Source organism: Alosa alosa, chromosome 2 (genome assembly GCF_017589495.1).
Source record: "Alosa alosa isolate M-15738 ecotype Scorff River chromosome 2, AALO_Geno_1.1, whole genome shotgun sequence".
NCBI classification, from domain to species: Eukaryota; Metazoa; Chordata; class Actinopteri; order Clupeiformes; family Clupeidae; genus Alosa; species Alosa alosa.
Window position 1 is genome coordinate 3,631,533 of NC_063190.1, and position 21,270 is coordinate 3,652,802.

Here is a 21,270-nt window from a genome sequence, read left to right on the forward strand (position 1 = left end):
CATCTATTGGCTGTAATTTACATATAGGATTAGGAACCTCTGGAAATCCATAGAGGGGAAACTTGTTGTTAGAAAAAATACATGGTAAGTGATAAACATTGATTAAGATTGTGAATAACATATTGTTTGATTTAAACATGATAGTCCATAGCCACCTCTATGGACTCATAGCCTTCTTTATGGGCCAACAAAAAAAAAAGATGCATTATTATGAGTATATTGTCAGCAAATTGGTTGAGTACCTCATGATCCAGTTTCCACACAATGGTCTTCTTTCAAAATGTAGGCTAGGTGATGTGCACATTAGGCTATTTTTTAATTACTATAATAGGTGAATTGCATGGATCCAATTTAGGCTGTAGCCTACAGGTTAGGCAAAAAGGCTCACAATAAAGGTAGGTACTTCATTGCCTGACACAGCTAGATTAATTCCTGTGACATTTCACTCTAAACTTAGAATCCAATCTCCTCTCAGAAATGTTCCCCTAAGAAAGTCAGTGACCGGATCCACATCACAGATATCCACTAGGCCTAGCCTACTTACTAAACTTGAGTGGCATAACCAGCCCACCACTTCAAATCTTGTTCTAGTTGATTGAAAATAATTATTTTCATTGTTCCAGACAACAGGTTGGTGACCTCCCATATATATATATACATATATATATACTTGGTAGCCTCAGTTAACTCTCCAGACTTCAAATAAATGGAAAAAAGCTGCCAGAAATCTTTCTTTAGCCCTGTGACCAACCATAACAAGCACAGACAGACTAGCAGAGTAAGCAACTAATATGTCTATTTTAGTAGTTTAGCCCTTTACTCAATTTCTTTGGGTAAAAGGTTGTTGTGGTGTGTGAGTATGTGTGGCAATGCACAAGGAGTTTGCTTTAATTTATATTCTATTTCTGTATATATTCTCTAGTTTCTATTTCTCTATATTCTGATTCTATTGTAGTTGGGTTCATTTTTGCACTTTTGCATGCTACTCCTTTGCACTCATGTTGTACTTCAGCAGTTTATCAGTGTCCAGAATTGCAATTGGGAAAGAGACTCCGTTTTGTATTCCCTTAAGATGCTTATTGGCTTCTCAAGTCCTGTGGAAAAAGCCAACGAATGGGATAATAATCACCAATCTGGCTGCCAATTTAAACAAATAATATAATAATAATAATAATAATACAAAATAATAATACAATAAACACAACCTTATGTCCATATTGTTAATATTTAATGACATTACAGCAATCAAGAGTATGAAGATTTTTTTCCCCAACTGAGAAAAGGCAATATTTCAAGTTCAATGACATTTTGATTCTTCAATTCCAAAGCCTGGGGCCAGCCCTTTCATCTTCAGAGAATTTTCCCCAGTCGTAATAGCTCTGCCCATACAGTACCTATAGAAAGTTCTCCAAAGACCAAATACCCACTAATTGTTGACTGTAAATATAGTAATGGTCTGAAGGCTATGGACTCTTGCTGAATTTGAGATACTAACATTTGGAAGACTGAATACATAGATTCTGTATATTTGGGTTGGAGGTTGCAAACAGAGCCAGATTACGGATGGTGTTCTACTTCAGCCTATACATTTCATACCAGATTATACCAGATACCTGACTATGACACTGATGCCCACATCCTCTTGTCATAGCAGTTACAGTAAGAAAGAAAGTACTTCTACAGTTTATCTCCCTTCTGTAATGTAAAATTCGTCTCAATATTTTCCCATTTATATGAAACTGATAACTGTAGCCATACGTACACCCACTGAAGTATGTCCATGGAGTTCGTTACAGCTAGATTACTGTTACTTGAATGAGTAGCATATATTCGGCATTTCTGCACACAGAAGTTGAGTTGAATTGTGTAGATACAGTTTTTAACAAAGATCCAAATACTGGGAAAGCACAACTCTAGCCTTGACCAAATCCTGCAGACTGTTTTTATTTGTATTCATGTGTATGCTACTTAAGTGATAAACATGTACCTCAGTTCCTTGAAACGATATGTAACAGGGCTCCCTTTTTTGCTCTAATGTAACTTTCTTTGTAATCGGTCTCATACAAAAACATTGCCAATAAATTAAACAAGTTTCAATAGAGGCTAATTATCAATCGTCCCGGTTACACATGTGTTCTTTCTGTTGAAGCCAAACCAAGGTCTGTCTCTGGCATATTTTGTCAACAGCTCTTGTCATATTTTGACCAATTTCTTTCACTTTAAAACATCAACATTGTCCATGTAGGAGGTAGTCTACAGGTAACAGCAGGATCGTACCGTGACCGCATCACCTCTGTCTCGTCTCTCAAGGGGCATATTAGGTGTTCATTACGATGCTTTGGATTGTTTATTGAGACAGCTAGTCGTCGATTTGGTGTTAACTGTAAACTGAAAACAAAAATCATGTGTCCAGTGGAGCGTTAGTACGAAGTCTAGGCTTCAAACTGGCTGCTTCTTCTTTACAATGTACCTCCTCAGTTTCCAAAACAATCAGTTTGGCCTCCTTTCCTCCTTTATCAGTGTTGATCCTGAGGGAAAAAAAACAGTCTTGGCATCATATTCAATGTTGATACACAACAGATCAGGAAAACTGCATAGGAAGAAGAGATTCAAATACAAAGACATTAAGCATTTCCTAAACTTTTTCCAGAATGCATTATGCACATTGGATCAATCTATGAGTCACTTATATCAGATTGATAGTGTGTGCCTTACCTCTGATGAGAGAGATGTGTCTTGTTGATGAATACCATTGGCTGAATTTGCACCACCATAGGCCTATTGGAAATGAATCCACAAGAATGGTCATACCAATGCAATGTGCAATACGCAAATGCATAACAACAATATGAGGAAATATATTACAGGATGTTTTACATCCTGTAATATATTTATATATATATTTATATATATAAATATATTACATGTCTGTTTTGTCACTGTGCCTGTGATTGTGTGATGTGATTGTGCTGTATATGTTACCTGGCCCTTGTCTGGGCGTGTGCGCATGGCCTCCACGAGCTGGTCCACCTGCTGGTTGTGGTCCAGGGCGTTCCTCAGGGCATCCTCCGTGCTCAGCAGCCTCTGCCGCAGACGGGCCACCTCCGTCTCCGACTGCGACGGGTCCATCATGGAGTACCTACGGTGATCTGGGGACACCTTCTCTCGACCCTGGAAACAAGAGACAGGTGAGCGTACACAAGTTAATAATACAACGACAGGTGTGTTAGAAATCATACATCGCCATGTTTGTTTTTCATCCTCTAACCCCTAACATGTACATCACATTTAAACACACGTATAATACAAATATGTTTGTCTATTCACAGAAATGTCACACTTAAAGGGAGACCAGGCAAGCCTGATGCTTTTTCTCTACAAAACTCCCCCTCGCTCGGTCTGAAGCTCTTTTCCTTTTCTTTGCATCTTCCGTCAAGGGTTTTCGCTGCTTCTTCGCCGGATCTGCCATTATACACACGTTTGCAACAATCGCTAGCGTTTCGTTAGCCTGCCTCTGTGCTGTGGATGCAGGATGTAAACTGATCCTGCTTCGGTCGGCGGGTACGATACACTGAACTTGCAAGCGGGATATTCTTCCTACAGGCAGTAGGGGCGGGCGAGAGAGTCTTCATTCACCCTGTAATGAGTCATTTAACCATATACCGACTTAAGAAGATGAGTAATTAACATGAAAACATTGCCTGGTGTCCCTTTAACCTATTCACTTCATTCCTTCCTGTACTTTGTATGAGAACTTTTCCTCTATTTGTGTAGAGAATGCAGAGTGTGGAGAAAAGGTGTGGGGATCACAACACAAGTGACCCATCTCACCAGCAGCAGCAGTTTTTCCCGCAGGGTCTTGATGTCGTCCTGTAGCTTCTGCTCCTTCACTTTCCACTCGGCTTTGTGCACCTCCCTGCTCAGGTCGCGGTCCACTCCGGGCGAGTGGCGGGGGGACTCCAGCAGTAACACTCGCAGCTCATTCAGGCTCCTGATGCAAAGGGACAAATGTTGTTTGCACTTTGATTGGCTATGGAGGGTTGCACTTTGTTTGGTTACTGAGCTCAAATATCAAGAACTTTTTATCAGCATCGTGGATTGTAAGTGTTGAAGGTTGCTCTTTGATTCGCTGTTGAGCTCAAATATCAAGAACTTTTTGTCAGCATCACAGATTGTAAGTGTTGAGGGTTGCTCTTTGATTGGCTATTGAGCTCAAATATCAAGAACTTTTTGTGTCAACATCATGGACTGTAACTTTAGTTGAGTACACCAAATAAAAGGGGTAAATACTGTCCTAAAGGTATCCTTTTTATTCACGTTAGTAGTATTCCATCTCACCCCCAAATGCTTTCCTGAATATTCTATACTGCCACTGTTCTGATGGAGTTTTACTGTTAGCAAGAAGGGCATGTCCAGGCCCATTACCAGAGGGAGAGGCCACCTCAGCTAAGACACTGCACTGGCCTGAGTGGTTAAAGAGCTTTTAGACTCAGTTCTAATCAGACTAATTGCTCTCATTACCTTAATCTTCTTTCACACAAAGTGGATTGAAACTGATCAAATGAATGGACCAGTGTAAGTGCATGTTATTAGGCTGAGCTCTCTATCAAGGTTGCTGACATTGCATATATTGTGAATTCCATTCTGGACAGCTAACATGTTCCAAAGAGATGGATTGAGAAGTCAGCCAACAAGTCATCGCTGTTTTTAAGTGTCCTCCACCTCTCTTTCTTCAGGAGCTCCTGGCTAATGATGACAAGCTGTCCTGAAGCATCATGGGACTTCTTGGTCATCGACTCCAGCTCAGCCTCCACACGCAACTTGTCTTTGAGAACTGCGTCGACCTTCTTCTCCCCTAAACGGACTTTGCTTTCCAAGGCTGTTGCAAAGAAACACAATGCAGATGTGAGCAAGAGTTGTAGTTGTACGTTGTCACAGACAGTTTCGTTTCTCTAAAATTTCTTAACCGAAAACTCTCGCTCACAAAGAAATTACCAATGAATCAGTTACCAGTAATTTGTGACTGAAGAGCATCCACTTGGGTCGAAAGAGTTGAGACTTCTTTTTCTCTTTTTGTAAGTTTCTCCACGGTTTCTGTGAGAAGTGGTTAAAAACAAACATAACGCTTGATACAAAAACAATTTCATTACAAAACCATTAGTTTCATCAAGACTTTTATTCCCTCCAAACCCCAGCGGTTCAGGAGGGATAACGATATAAACATAAGTCTTGGATGTCTCTTTTAATCTTCCCATCCATATATTACTGTCTCGGAATACATTATCTACAGATGCTTTAGAGGACTGTGGTGATGCATTCATTAACTGGAGCCCCGTGTTACCTTCCATAGTCTGCTTTAATTTAATCTTCTCCTCAGCATTATCAGTCTCCTCTATCACCTGGGAAGCGAAAAGTGAGCAAAATCAGTCATTATATTCTCTATTTCCCGCTGATACTTAAGCTGTATGTAAGCTGTACACACCAGGGTCCAATAAGGGGTACACAAGTGCACAGTAAGGGGTGTAAGGTACTGAGGGTATGTTACTCACATTGGCGTCTTGGGTGGTGGGGTCAGCCTCTATGGCTTGCAGTCTGTTCTCGCTCACTCTTAGCTTCTCCTCGAGGGTCAGCAGCTCAGCACGGCTCTGAGCTTCTGCTTTCTGCAGAGCCTCGTAGTCCACCATCTTCTTCTCAGCCAGCTCCAGCCTCTCCTTCAGGAGTTGGCTGGCACGGGCCTGCTCCTCGTGGGCCTTCTCCAGCTCGTTGAGCCTCTGCTCGGCCTTCTGTTGCTTCTCGGTGGCCTCTTTGAGCTCCAGCGCGTGCTGGCCGCTCTTAGCGTCCGCCTGGATCCTCCAGTTCTCGTCGCTCTCGTCCAGCTGGTCGCGGAGCTCCTGGAGGCGCGTGCGGAAGTCCTCGCGCTCCTTGGCCAGCACGGCCACTTCGATCTCGTGCTTGGCCTTCAGGTTCTCCATCTCCAGTTGCTGCTCCATGCGCAGGCTCTCCATGGCCAGCCTCACCTCAGGTGTGGCGGTGGGACCGCCCACGCCGCCCTCGCCCTCGCCCTGACCCTCGGCTGCCCCGTCGCGCCGCTCCCCCGTCACCGAGGCCTTGAGCTCCTCCAGCGCCCGCTGGTGGTCGCCCACCAGCCCGTCCAGCTTGGCCTTCCAGCCGTCCATCATCTCCATGTTCTCGCGCGTGGCCTGCTGGAGCCGCTGGCGCAGCTCGGCGATCTCCTGCGCCTGCCGCTCGCCGGTGGCCTTGAGGCGCTCGGCCTCGCGCTGGCTGGCGGTCAGCGCCACCTCGTAGCGCTCGCGCAGCTGGCTGCTCTCCTCGCGGTGCTCGCGGCCTGCCAACAGCAGCTGCTCGCGCAGGACCAGCGCCTCGGTGCTCAGGCCCGCCCCGCCGTCCGAGAGGGAGGAGGACACCTCGGTCCCGGCCAGGCCGGACGCCTCCTCCCCGCTTCTCTGCAGCCGCGCCCTCAGCTCCTCCACCTCGGCCTTGCGCAGAGCCAGCTCCTCCTCCAGCTGCCCCACCCGAGTCTTCTCCTCCACTGTGGTTTGCTGAGAAGGACACAGAGGTCACCCATACTCGACAAAAAAAAACATACATCAGTGCCTGGTGGTCACAAACAGCCGGACCCAGACCCAACTTCCTGGCTGAGGGGGGCTACTATCCACTCTGGACACATTTTATTGTCCTGTTTCATTATTTCACTATTAACTAACTGGTTAATTAGGTGAGAGGGTAGCCCCCCTAGAGCTAGGAAGAGTCTACTCCCAAAATAGAGCAGTCTGGAAGAGATGGTCTTATTATAAAGTGAAAGAGAACGCATTCCTTCAGTCAGCAGACATAAAGCAACCTATGAGAGATGGCAGATGGGAAAACAAGGCAGCCATTCATCTACATTGTTTTCCTCTACAAGCAGCCAGGCAATATGAGATGTCACAGCTCTTAGGGAGTCCAGAGGACAGAAACACACACAAACCACTATAAGCATACCGAAGCCATGAAGTAGAATCGTTACACACCATTTGGAAAAACACAGGATTGCACTCTTGTCAGAGAAGATCGAAGACACACTTTGTTAGTTAGAAAGATCCCATTGAGCATCCACACAAATGTGCGCTCTCTGGATTGATTGTTTGATTGCTGTATTTGACAGTTTCTGTTTGACAGCATACCAAATCAGAAGATCCTCAAGAGGCATTCAGAGGCTATGCTACTTTAGACAGGGGGGAAAAGGCACTTAGCCAGAAGTGACCCAGTGGCCATCAAGAAAACACAGAACACACTGAAGTTTTGGAGAAGATTAGAGAGTGATTCTTGTTTCACCTGGATTCTCTTACCCAACCTCAAGGGTGATGGGAGTCTGCATCTGCCCTGTTGACAAATGGCATACCTTCAAGAGCTTGTTTCTCTAACCAGGCCTTAAGCCTTACAATGCAAAAACCCACTCACTTACAACGATCAGATCAGGCCTTCTAGACAGTGGTGCCTCTGATCTAAAGTTCAGTTTCTCTTATTAGCACCCATTGGAGCACACACTTATCTCTTTGTGTTGGTATGCTTTGCTCTGGTTTAGCACAGCACTAATAAGCTAATGTGGTGCGAAATCCACCCCGTGAAGGCTTCTTTTGTGCCTGAAACACTTGCTGTGTGGAGGGGCACTGAGGATAACTCAAGCTGACACACAGGCTCACTGGGGGAGGGTATGTTGGATGACATGGGACAGAGGGGAAGGAAGGAGGGAGAGAGGACACAGTGGCTACAAACAGGCAAACAGCTCCAGTGGTCTACATGGACTAGCGTTCAAATGTAATGATTAAAAACAAAAAGAACGAAGAAATGGCTCTGCAGATGAAAAGTGCTTAACTTAACCCTAGTTGAATGTGGCATTCTAAGTGGGGTCAGAGTTCAGAGAGGTCTCCAATACTGCAGTTACTGTTATATTCGTATCTACTGATGCATCAAGGTTTTCGTTCTTACTATACAGACAGATATACTGGTTTGAACATACTGTTGTAAGAGGCTTTGAAAGATATCTTTCTTCTTGGGGTGCAGAATACTGAGAAAAAAGCATCAAATCACAGGACATGTAAAGAGAACATCTGATTTGACATCTTGGAGGTGCTCTGAACCTGTCACTCCTTTTAGCAGTTAGGGTAAAAGATTGGAACTGAAGTATGGAGACCTCAAACTCGGTACCAGTCAGGTGCAAGCAGGACTAGTGTTTTTCAGAGAGGAGGCCACGGCTAAGTGAGAGGGGAGGGTGCGGAGGGGTGATGACCACAGGCAGACGGGGGCTCTCGAGTGGCTTCCTATGTTACCATTGTCTCCTCTAACTCTTTCTGCAGCTTCTCTGCTTTTGACTTTTCAAACAGCAGACTCTGCTCGAGCTGCCGTATACGGGCATGCTCCAGTTTCGTCTGTGTCTAAGAGACGAGAGAGACAGGGACAGGGGAAAAGGGGGACAGGAGAGAGAGAGAGAGAGAGAGAGAGAGGAAAGAGAGAGAGACACACACACACATACAGAAAGGGGAAATGTAACTCAATTAAATTTCAGAGATTCTCTGCAGTGTCTTTAAAGCATTCGGCAGACAGTTTGAGAGAGGCTGACTTGAAAGAGAGAGATGAAAAAACATTGAAAAGATGTGAAAAACCTCAACCCTGTTGCCTGCCTTTCATGTGGCCATTTTCAAAATACCTGTTGAGAGAAGTTCCTCGACAGATGTCTCTTTCATCAAACGCACTGATGAACTAGCACTAAATGAACAGTACTTAATGCATTAGAGGTCTTGCACTAAATTAAACTCTATTAGTCTGTTTAAAAAGCATGCGTCATGTCAGAATATCATTCTTAAAAAAAAAAAATACCTCTAGGTCTCCTTTGGTTATGGATTCCTCTTCCACTCTGAACTGGAGATCTTCAACTTTCCTGTAGTAAGACAAACACACCACTAGGTGCCAGGAAAATACCTCCAAAACCAACCTCACTGTAACATACAGTAATTGTCTGGCTGATGAATGCTAGTATTGCACTCTTCAGGGATGCAAAAAAATAGTTTTAGAGTTCCAACGTCTGGTAGAGCAGTAATTTAATAAGGACAAATGTATTACTCTTAATGTTGGTCTCTGCATTAAAAATGTATCTCATCTTCCCCAAATATAGTCTACAATTCAAACTCTAGAACCAGTGTCAGTGTCATTTTGGAAAGCACACTTCCTGGTTAAATGTGTTTTTAAATCATTCCATTCCAGACAGACCACTGAAGCCTACCAGAGCCCACAAATATTTGAGCTTTTTTAACCATCTTCAGGCTATGCTCTGGAAAAGGGACATATGTCTCCTCTAGCGGCAATAATGTATACTAACAGATGCATCTTGGCAAAATACTAAGACGGATTATTCATGTAAAGGCATGTACTTATTTAGACAAATATAAAGACATGTGTAATGTGTTATGTATGACACAAAATTGCATAAAATAGCTACTGTTACCTTTTTTCTTCTTCCAGCTGATTGGCGAGTTCTAGTTTGTCCTTTTGAGTGGTGGCCAGTAATGTTCTCACTTGTTGCAGATTACCCTCTACCTCAGCAGCGTACTGAGAATACAAAACACAATGACCTTATCAAATCTGACACACATCATTCATTTTACACATTCTAGGCAAAACCTGTATTCAAAACAGATAGTGACGATGGTTAACACTGCAATGCGACTTCAAACAGCACCTCTCTAACCCCCTTTACCCTCTCCCATCTCCCCTCCTGTTCCTCACATCCTGCTCCGTATAAAAACTCTGAGTGTGTGTGTGTGTCTGTGTGTGTGTGTGTGTGTGAGAGAGAGAGAGAGTGAGAGAGAGAGAGATGATGTGCACAGCTTGTGACAGGTCGACGAGTGACACACCTGCAGGTGCTGGGCTTTGAGCGCGCTCAGCTCCTTCTCCACCTCGCAGATGTGGCTGGTTGCCTTGGCGACCTCGGCCCGCTCAGGTCCCTCTCGGCCAGGAGCTGCTCGATGTGCTGCTGCTTCTCCTTCAGCGCCTCCTGGAGAGCCGTGGTGCCTGAGATCTTGCGGGCGTAGCGCGACGACGTCTCTGTCAGCTGAGGACACAGCCCAGACAAATCAGATCAACAGCACTTGTGTGTCAGCGCTGTGATAGTTCACTTAAGGCTCACGAAGAGAACTTATGCTACAAGCTGCATTCCTCCTGAAGGACCTCGGTACAGCATCAACGTCCAAGCAAGTGCTATTATGTACAATTGAGCTTTCCTTTGGGGTATTTGTATTCGCATTTGCACTCATATTAGATTAACGATACCTCACTCGTGCCCATTGTTGTATGTATATTCAATTGTATTCATACAAATCCTGGCAACAGTGAGAACAAAGTACCCAATGGCATATTTCACAGCTCAATTAGACATAATGTAAAACTTTGACTGAAGTTGACTGTAGTGAAGTCTTGTACCCAGACAGGTCCTTAAGGAGAACCGCTGAAGACCTTACGGCACAACATTTAATCACTACTTCAAGAACAGCTCTGACTGACAGTCCAGCCAAAGGACCCCCCCAAGCTCCCTCCCCTCCCTCCTTCCCCCACGTCTCGGGCCGAACGGTCGCCACTGGTCTCGTAAGGGAGCTCAACGAGCGAGCGCGCGCGCACGTCTCTCTCACCAGGCCGGTGCGACTGGGCCTGCCCACGGAGGAGGCCACCGAACTGACGGAGCTGATGGACGAGCTGCTGGGGCTGTGCGCCAGCGACGACACGCCCATGGCCACGCGCTTGCTCTTCTTGGCCTTGGCCGGGCTCGTGGAGGGGAAGCCAATGCGGATCACCTTGTGGATGGGAGCGAAGAGCCCGAACTTGGCCTGGCACTGGAAATACCTGCGTCAGATTGGGGGGGAGAAGACCCAAATTCACAAAGATGTACTGTACTAAAAAAGAAAACCACTGTTGTTATTGTTTCAATGAAGACAGTGAAGGTCTTTGTTGTGGGCAATTCAAAGTGCCTGACCTGGAGTGCTAAATCCTACTGCATTTGTTCCGACAACATTTAGAAACACTCTGTGCAATTATGTTTGGTTCACTTTTAGGTGCCATCAAAGCTTTGAAACAATGACCTGAATTGAAATCAATTCAACTGTGAAAACAGACTGCTCTTATATTTTTCATGAAATTTGAAAACAGCAACGTTTGAGCGTTGAATAACCTTTCGCACCAACTACATTAAAGAAGCTAGTTTAATCGGAGCCCATTTGGATGATGACACACATGTAGGAGATGGGTTTAAAAATACACCAGGACACTGCAGTCATTTGTGCCGTGGCACCGAGAGGAAGCGGCTGCCTACCTGGTCCCTGCCACGGCTCCATCGTTCTTCCCCAGAGGCTCGTCCAGCTCCACGCCGCACCATTCGCCCTTGGCAAAGTCAGTCTCCCCCACGTAGCGCACCACTCCGGTTTTAGTGCCTCCGACCTGAACACGGGGAGAGAGGGGGGTTATCTGCGTAATTACCTCCAAATCAGCCTATCTGTCAGTGCATATGACTAATCCAGACACCTCTCTATAGTTAGCTTATAGATAGTGTATCAATGGAAGAAGTAGATCAATGCTAATTTTGTACTATGATGTGGGTTGCGTGACTAACACACAAAAGCACAAAAGCGGGACTTGGCGAGCGGAGGTGAGAACTGCTGATTGATGGTTAGAGGACAGTGAGAGGGGCGAGAGGAGAGGAGATGTTTGGAATGAGCATGAGGGCGACCACCCTCTCGACCCACCACTGTGGCATTGGAGTCCACCGCATTGTCACTCATGGCCTGGCTGCCATCTAATTGTGCGTGACTGCGACGGCAGACGTGGCCTACATACTCAGGGAATGGAGGTCATTGCCAGTTACACTAGCGAGATCAGACAGATTGGAAGCAGGTTTGAGGGCGCACGTACACACAAAAGACCACCTTGAAGCAGTTAAGGGGGTGGGTGGTTTTTTTTTCCATGCGCAAAGTGCGTGGTTTCCGAGGAGATCACATGAATGACTGCGCTACTAAATAATGCATTGCATCAAACCAGAGACTGCTATTCCGATAGCAATCCAAACTCTGGTTGTATGGAATGAAACTCCATAGTCCACTCTGATCTCGGAGGGGAAGGATAACCTCTGGTCCAGATCGAGCCAATCTTTTGCTTGATGAAGCGGCACTACATGCTATGCTGTGTGGTTTGTAGAAGTTGCAAAATACTTAGTCATGGAACACTGCTGTGATATGATAGGCATTGTACTCTGTTGGCAGAGTTTGTGAAGCAGTAATTGCTGGTTGATAATGATCAAAAATGTGTTCTGTGGTCTATATTATAATAACTACATTTTCCAAAGTCATTATTAGTAGTTCCAGAGCTCAGGGAGATATGACATCAAAGACAAAAGTACATCATGGCAGATGAACAATATGCATTTAAACATCCAGGACCAAGTTCAATACTGAGAGTGACATTCCAATAGAATTAAAAATGCAGATGTGTATTACATCTAACCCTCAGATGCTCACCTGCGGTAATGTGTGAAAACAATGGTGTTCACAGGTCATGTGAGACAGAAGTACAAAAGACAGGGGAATAATGAAAAGGCGTCGTGCGTCCCAGGGGCATACTCTGAACCTGAGCGCATTCATCAGACGCCATGCTCATTCATCAGACAACTGAATGGGGATCAGTGGGAAGCCCATTACCTAGAGAATCCATCCTTGTCACTTCGTCTTTTTCTTACCCGCCAAACAAACGCCATTCTGTGCACTTCTCTCATTACATGAGGCTCACGGTTGCCGTCACACACTGTGCCCGGTGTCATATCCTCCGGACGGGGCCCTGAAACAGTGGCGCTTTTGTGAGGGGGCCCGGGACCTAAGCCTTCAGCCCCTGCAGCGCCTGCACTGCGCTGCTCATCTGAGACTGAGGCTCTGTGTGTGTGTGTGTGTGTGTGTGGAGGAGTCCACACAGATGCGCTTTTCATTGGGCGGACCCGCGAGTCATGAGCGGGAGAACTCTGCCCTTAAAAGTCCCGCCCGTTCACAATCGGCCTTGAGCAAAGACATCCCATCTCCTTCCCATCTCCTTCCCATCTCCTTCCCTCCCTTCCTCCCTCCCTCCCTAGCGCCCGGCCGAGGGAGTTTGTTGTTTGGCTGTAAATGTCTGCACAGAGATGATCCGTTCCATTCCACGCGACGCTGTCTGGCCTCGAGACGACAGACACGTGTGCCTCAGTGCCGAGGCGCTGACACAACAGCTACGTCTGCCGGCCTGCCTGCCTCCCTGCCTGCCTTGCGGCGAGCAAGAGCGTGGGACTCGTCCGACGTGGCAGACCATTCTCCCGCGCACGCTAACTCGAGAGAGTGGCGATAACAAAAACAGGCGTGAGGAGGACGCTCAGCCTTGGCGCCTCACAGTTGCTGACCTCACTCCGCCTGTCCCCACTTAACGCTACACACAGACAGACCAGACAGTCTTCCATAAACAGAAGGTCTAGAGAAACCAGGAAGTCAAGGAAGTGGAGAAAGTGAATCTCGCGGTTTCATGCGCTGATAATTCTAAATGACTGACTGTCATTTATCTTTTCCCAACCATGCCTTCACAACTCCCCCACCAAAACCACACACACACCCCCTCCTGCCTTATCTCCCAGTGGTCGTGTAGCCTCTGAGCTAGCAGGCCGGCTCCTGTGGGCGAGAGAGAGGGCTGAGTCAGACGCCTCTCCCCTCACATGGCTGCTGCTACACAGGGGATTTGCCGCCCATCATCTCTTGCTCTCTCTGTCTATCTCTCCCTCTCTCTCTGTCTCTCTCTCTCCCTGTCTCTCTCCCTTTCTCTCTCTTTCTCCCTCCCTCCCTTTCGCTATCTCTCTCCCTCTCTCCCTTGCTCCCTCCCTCCCTCCCTCTCTCTCTCTCTCTCTCTCTCTCATTTGGCTCGCACTCAATCCAGCTGACTGGCTGTCTGCATGACTGAGGGGTGGCTGAGGGAAATCCAGAGGCCTTGCTGGCCAAGACAGGGGCTCAATACCGAGCTAACAGCCTGTAGAGCCTATGGCCATGCACACATAACCCAGGTGGAAAATGTGGAGCATCAGCTCAGCTCGCTGTTTCATTGGGGGGGGAGTCTATACAACCTCTTTTTTACAGCTTTATAGTGCAGATGGACAGTGATGAAGACTAGTGAGGATGCTAGTAAGATGTGAAACTCTACTTTGTTCAGTTCACTCAACTGAGGTCTGTGCAGGAGGTGACAAAGCATCTGTCTGAGAAAGCATCTTTAAAATGACTTCATCTCAATCTGCAGAAGGGCAATGCTTTCGCAGAGACTTGCTTTCCTAGGGCTGCAACAGCTAGCTCTCTCTCTCTCCAGTGAGATTATGTTATGTGGTGGTGGACAGATGGAAAAAGCAATACTCTGGATTTCGACTACATGGAGCTCGTTGACATTGAGGAGTCCTTCGTATCTGACAGCATGCTCATGGTAATAGGATACTGGTAGAAGAGAGAAGCAATGGGGAATTGGCCAAGGGGAAAAAAAATCCCCCCTAATGGGGCTGAACAGCATTCTCCTCTGGCATGGTGCCCCTCTCCCTCCATCCCTCTCTCTCTCCCTCCATCCCTCTCTCTCCCAGCACCAAATCTATATCTCACATGAGTGGCAGCACAAAACACAGGAAAAAAGACACATTAATTACAAACACCTAATGGTGGATTGGTGATATTTAAGTGACACATTGTCAGGGCGTGTGTGGGACTGGGCCAATGTTTGTGCTGCTATGTGAGATAAACAAACCACCTTCTTGTGGCACTGTTGGGACACAGCTTCACGGATTGATTACTAATGCAGCTCTGGTAACCCTAGTGATTGCAATACACAGGACGCTAATGATTACAAGGGAACTGGTTTTTTAACAATCTAAAATGTTTCTACTTGTGAAATGTGAATATTTGAAAAGTAAAACTGCATCAGAGGTCCTCTGATTAGATGTTTTCATTGAGCTGAATTTCCCTGCAAAATTATACCTTAAATGGTAAAAAAACAGAAAAAAACCTTTGTGGCATTAAATAAACTCACATTTTGGAAGCATGTCAAATTCATGAGCATGCAATGCATAACAAATAGTTCTACTAAAAAAGTTCCTGCAGGGTCATTCTGTACGATCACTGGTGCAGCCTTGGGAACTAACTGTATACTGATGCATTTTACATATTGATGATCACTAAAGGGCACTGCAAGTACTTGAAGAGAAGGATGGGGCCTTGGACACTGTTGTTCCATGGACTGACACTGGTTGGAGGTCTGTGACGGTAATCCACTTTGATTTACAATATTGACTGCTTGGAAAGCTTTTAGCCAGTGCTGTACTAAATGGAAAGCAATTTGACCCAAGGCCAATCAGGGTATATGGTGGAGCAGACATACTTAATGAAATTCCTTTGCCAGAGCGAGAAATCCAGGACGTAGTTAGAACGACAGTGTCCTCACTACCATTAATCATGGTGCTGGCACGGTAAATATTGACTATATAAGCGACATGATCTATTTTGGTAATTAATCTACAATACCCACAGTACATACCAGCACACGGTCTCCCACTCTGAGATCCTTGTCACCCCCTTTCTTGACCGAGCCGCTGTCGGACATATTGGAGCCGGACTCGTTGCCCGTCTTGCTGTTGAGCACGCCCTCTCTCAGGGGCATGACCGGCCGGCCGGCAGCGTTGACCGCGGCGCCGTGGAGATTCTGGAGGTTCTGGGCCGTGAGGGCGTCCCCGGCATGGCCATCGCCCCCGTCGCCCGTCGGCTGCCGTGTGAGCTTAGAGGGCCGGGTGAAGATGCCCTGCAGGGCCTGGCATTCGAAGTAGCGCACGCCACCCACAGAGCCGTCGTTCTTGCCGACCAGATCGTTCAGGACCACCCCGGCCCACTGGCCCGGCGCAAACTGCGTCTCACCGAGGTACGCGATGACGCCAGGCTTGACGCCATTGACCCACACTCGTTCGCCGACCACAAAGTCCCCCAAGACGTCGTCGCCGACCTCCGAGGCTTTGGAGCTGGACTTGTCTGAGGCGTTGCTGGGTGTCGGTGTGGTGGGCTTGTGGGGGGGGTCTGCAGAGAGAGGGACAAGGGTCAGCCAAACTGCCAAACTTCAGCACAGACGGCACGCAGATGAGGTGGAACACACATCTAATGAGTTCAGATATAATGTTCAGAACTGGTAAAAAATTTACATTTGAGGACTAAAATGAGCTTCACCTAGTTTCTCATTTAGTGCTGTTCTACATTAAAAATCTACCACCACCCACACATCTACAAAGAGTCAAGTGAGGACATAGAGAATGAGAGAAGAAGGCATAGTATAACAAATTTGCCAATAAAAAAACATAAAACTACTTTCCAACTTAACCATATAACACAAATGTGTGGATGTGTGTGTATACAATTCAAATAATTGAAATCCTGTATCAAAACTAGAACAGTTGCAATGAAGCTGACACCTGCAAAACATCCTCAAAAACTCAATTATATAGGAGGATTCATATCCAAATCATGTTGATTCTATAACAGACACATAGATAGATAGATAGATAGATACTTTATTGATCCCCAAGGGGAAATTCAGGATAACAGACACATGTGAAGTCAAACATTGACTACACAGCTTAATACTATGTGTATGACACACTATTTCACGGCGAGTTTGTTCCCCAGCAAAGTGCGAGAGCAACACAGCTGAATTAGCATGTGGTCTGCTGCCCTCACAGCTCAGTGTGTGGGTTGATGTGGTTGGTGCCAGGGTTGGCCAGGACTGGGGGAGGGGGACTAAGGACAGCTTTTGTGCCCCAATTGCTCCCATATGTTCTGCGGCCGATAGACAGCATTGTAGATGCAAACAAAACCACAGACAAAAGAACCCAGGCTCATCTTGATGGCTGCAACTCTATCAAAACACGTGGAGCTTGTTAACCTTCCAAAAGCTGTACTCACAAGCAGGGCCATAAACACTTCAGGTAGAAATTGTCTAATGTAGGTCATTATTGGAAAGGGACAGATGGATGATAAAGCGTGGTTGGGGCATATGATGGGGACACTGTGTTCATAATGATAAGATCACTGAAAGGATTGGAGATGTCACGCTTTGACTGACACATTTCATAAATTCATCAACTCATCTTGATCCTGCAAGACATGTATTTACACATCCTATACATTTCTGTATATGCTATCCTCAGAGAACGTAAACCACTTCCTCCCTTTCTAATCTGCCACACCCATTAAAAGGACAACCAGAAAGCTATAAAATGTATGTTTACAACTAGATGTGTAGTATGTTTGCATTCCTGCAACTCGTGTGTGAGCTGGGGTCAGTCTGGCTCACGGCCACGTCACTGAGCCACTACAAGAGAAGCCCCATTCGAGATGTCCCGGCCCAGTGACGAGCGAGAACCGAAGGCCTGCCGTGTTGCTTGCCCAAGTGGCCGCGTTGCCAGGGCAACAGCAGATCTGGGTAAAGGGAGCGAGCGAGGGAGAGAGAGGGAGGCAGGAGGAAGGAGAAGAACACAGGCCTCACTTCACAATTGTGCCTCGTCGCCACCTCCCACCCATCAGAATGCCACTATTCACCAGCACCAGCACAATGACCCCAGCACAGCTCTTAATGCCGCCTCCCTTCTGCAAAAGGACACTCACTCACACAAACACTCAGTACACTTCCTTTCTACCCTCTCTGTCTCTTCTTTTTTTCTTGCAGTGTTCCTCTATGACCCGGAGTCTTTTTTCTCCGTTACAATATGCAAAAACAATGCAACTTTGGTAAGTGGTTGCATTCAGCAGTAGTTCACTATCTTCCAAATAAGGTGCATTAGATAGTAGACTAGTTATTACTTACTAATCTCAATAGAATAGTGTAGTATTTACACGGTGTGCATTTCCATAGCATTACAGTGCGCAGATCTATCTTGGTTCCAAAGGACACTTCATTAGGCAAGACATTCAAATTCTGAAGTTTCTGCATTGCAATATCTACATAATGTATACTAACCAACCACATACTTATATCAAGTACTCAGCTCCCCACAAACTAGATGTATTCTGTAGATTGTGGACCTATGATATCTTAATCAACAACAAGGGTTATGCTCATTTAACTGGCTGCATAAAGCTCCAAGCATTCTTGCACTGCTTGCTTTTCACTTAGTGTGACTTCACTTCCTGAGTTCCTTTTTTTCCCTCAGTGCATTCCACAGACAGCTTGAACCATAACACCCTTCTGGTTGACACACAAACTAATGCAAATAACAAACTACAGTCTGACTCTTACTGCTGCTGGCCGTGAGCAGAGCACTGCAAGCCCAGTGGAGATTACCCTGTCCTGTGGTAGTTTAACACGTGTCTGTGTCCTGGGGTCAGAAATCTAAGACTAGGGCATTAAATAAGCTGCTGTGCACTTTATACACTCTGTCTGCTAAGTCCATACACATTGGAATGGGAATTCCTTAATTACTGCTTTTAGAGTGCTTTTTATTGCTTGGAAGGGTATAGGTATTAGGCTAACTAAGAATTTAATGATGCATGGTGCATGAACTGGAATACATGCCCACATAAAAGTTTGCCCAAAATAACTGGCAACTGGCTTTTCCTAAGAGGCACTCAGAAATTACAGTAATGTGATAATCCACAAAGTCCTCTGGTCTACTCCACATGAAACATTGTTTTTTATCTATATTTTGGTGGAATTAGGAGATTCCTAATCTCTTGATGCGTCCAAATAAACAAGTAGAACAACAGGCACAGAACCAACTGTCTCACTCTTCCATGCAATGGAAACATGCAAGAGGACCACTGCTGGATTAGCTGAATCATGGTAACTATGTTGGAAAAACACTCCTTTCTAGGCGCCTGTGGGGAAAACAGACTTACTGTCTTTTTGTGCAGCAGGACCGGAAGAGGACCCAGCAGTGGTTCGTCCCACAGGGCTGGAGTGCTTTGGACCCCTGCCAGGAATCTTCAGTCCACTTGACTTCAACATGTTCATGGTGCTTGGCTGATAGGCAGCAAATTCCCAAAAACCAAAGGCTTTTGCTGAGGCACTAGATGCGGGTATAGCAATGGAGTGTCCCCATTATACCTGCAGGACTGAGAAGGTGTGTTTCATTAAGCAAGTTCAGTTGATACAGAATGGTTGGTTATTTAAGATACACAAACAACACCCTCTTCTTCACCATATTGGTTATGGAAGGCCACTGATGTTGGACTTGAAGGAAATCGTATGCATACATATTTATTTGTTTCATACTTTAACACACACTACATTTTTTAATTCCCCTGGGTTTGTATTAATGTCTATGGGAAAGCCTGACCATGATCAGAATGACCACAAACACTGGACTTCCAAAAGCTCATTGCACAACACAGGGGCACTAAAACCCCCACTGGAGGATAACACCAGCAGTAGCCTACCTAATTGTGATGAAGCATCAGGAGACAAAACAAACAAGAGTAGCTAACGGATGTGAATAAATGACTCATATTATGACTCACGCCCATAAGATCATACCCTACACTACAGCTGGATGAAATAGTGAAAGCTTTCTTCTGGTGGGCTTGAGGAAAATGTTTGCTATCATAAGCTTTCATTTAAAGCGTATTAAGGACATGACCGTCTGTCATCTTTATAGCCAAAAACAAAACACGAGCCTAAACTGATGTTGGAATTATTGTTCAAATGGTTAATGTGAATGCCTTTGATGCAATCCTATCTTATGCCGTGAAACTTGTTACAGTTTACATTAAGGTTGGAGATGTCTGTTGTGTTACGCCGTCTGGCGAACGTTACTTGCTTAGAGACCTCAAAACGACCCTTTCATCAAACCGAGATTCAGATTTGATCAAATATGACAAAAATAATTTAACAAAAATCATTATCATGTCTCTACACGACACAGTTACTAATAGAAGTAAACCTTTCTACATCGCAAATCTTGTTCTATTGTTTTAGCTATGTACTGCAGCGTGGTCTGCGTTTTTACTTGGCCCTGACAGATGTCTCAAATAGCCTGCGATGGAGATACAACAAAAGCATTCTTACCTTACAAAGTCCACGTTCGGTAATGCAAAAGGTAGTCGCCGACTAACTTTAATCTTCCAAAATGAAATAGTCCCCTGAATCCCCGGGCTTGAGATAGATGTGGTCTGCCACTCCCTACATTCACACACAGGGATGCGAAAAATATGGATGCTGAGCTAGAACTGAGAGGAGGAGTGGAGCAGGATGCGAGCCGCAGTAGAAAGGCGACGGAGATGCCGGGTCATTTTAGGAACGCGGTCTAGATAAATGTCGTCTAGGGGTCTGGTCTAGATGCGATTGTACTAAACTGATGTCTACCCTGTGTTTTCTTAGGGTGTGCTGATTTCCGTTAAAGAATTTCGGCAGTGTAGGGCCATGTTACCTTGGATTTAGAGCGCTTTCACTACTGCTAGCATGTGGTTTACTGAATAGAGGGGGAGGAGGTACCCTATTTTTTGCCTAAAGCGCAACGATACTCGGCCCCTTTCCCAGGGCTCAGCACAACCAGACAAAAGACAGCGAGAGCAACGAGGACTGTGCGGGGGAGCGGCAGAGGAAATCACTGGCAACTTTCCGACGCTTTGGGGGAAGACTTCCTGTATAGGCCTAGTTGCCTTGAAATGGAGGCTATGCATATTCCTGCCAATGACACTTTTAGTTTAATATCTGATGCGTAAAGAACGTTAGACTGCCAAATAAAGACGCCTATTGTGGATTTTGAGAGTAGGCCTAGCCCAGGCAAGGTTCGGTTTTGATAAAATAATAGATTCCAATGAAACCATTATTTTGTCAAAGAAATTGGGCTATATCCTAGTGACCTGATGTCTAGAGCAGACAGTTATGATTTTTTCTATTTACCCAAGGAGAAAGTGCAAACATTATGCTGTGGATGATAGTCCCATGAAAAATATCAGCAATCTGGGCAGAGACTTGTACTTTTAACTGTTCCTGAGTCCACACTTCATTCTATAAGGGGATGTTCAGAGGATTTCAAAGATTTGAGGCGTTTAATTCAAGGGAATGATACAACAAATGGCAAATTATGGCAGTAGGCTTGATAGTTCCTGGATGGTTATGGACACTATGAAGCACAAGAGCTGTTAAATGTATGTTGGTTAACATGGACATGAGAATAGGTAAGGGTTGCCAGGCTGTGGATATCAGCAAGGCATG

The 21,270-nt window shown here is 45.6% G+C and overlaps 1 protein-coding gene across 1 annotated transcript; it reads right to left on the minus strand.

Annotated features, from left to right (window-relative positions):
• Positions 1-1,211: 1,211 nt before the first annotated feature.
• Positions 1,212-20,630, minus strand: clip2 (CAP-GLY domain containing linker protein 2). Its single transcript, XM_048236563.1, is given in 18 exon segments — positions 1,212-2,528; positions 2,716-2,778; positions 2,983-3,171; positions 3,832-3,991; positions 4,723-4,879; positions 5,011-5,094; positions 5,342-5,399; positions 5,550-6,560; positions 8,328-8,432; positions 8,875-8,935; positions 9,500-9,603; positions 9,909-9,994; positions 9,997-10,105; positions 10,680-10,890; positions 11,357-11,481; positions 15,610-16,139; positions 18,951-19,166; positions 20,119-20,630. Coding segments are annotated over 17 exon segments (3,180 nt in total). The 5' UTR covers positions 19,066-19,166; positions 20,119-20,630; the 3' UTR covers positions 1,212-2,516.
• Between the last annotated feature and the right edge of the window lie 640 nt (positions 20,631-21,270).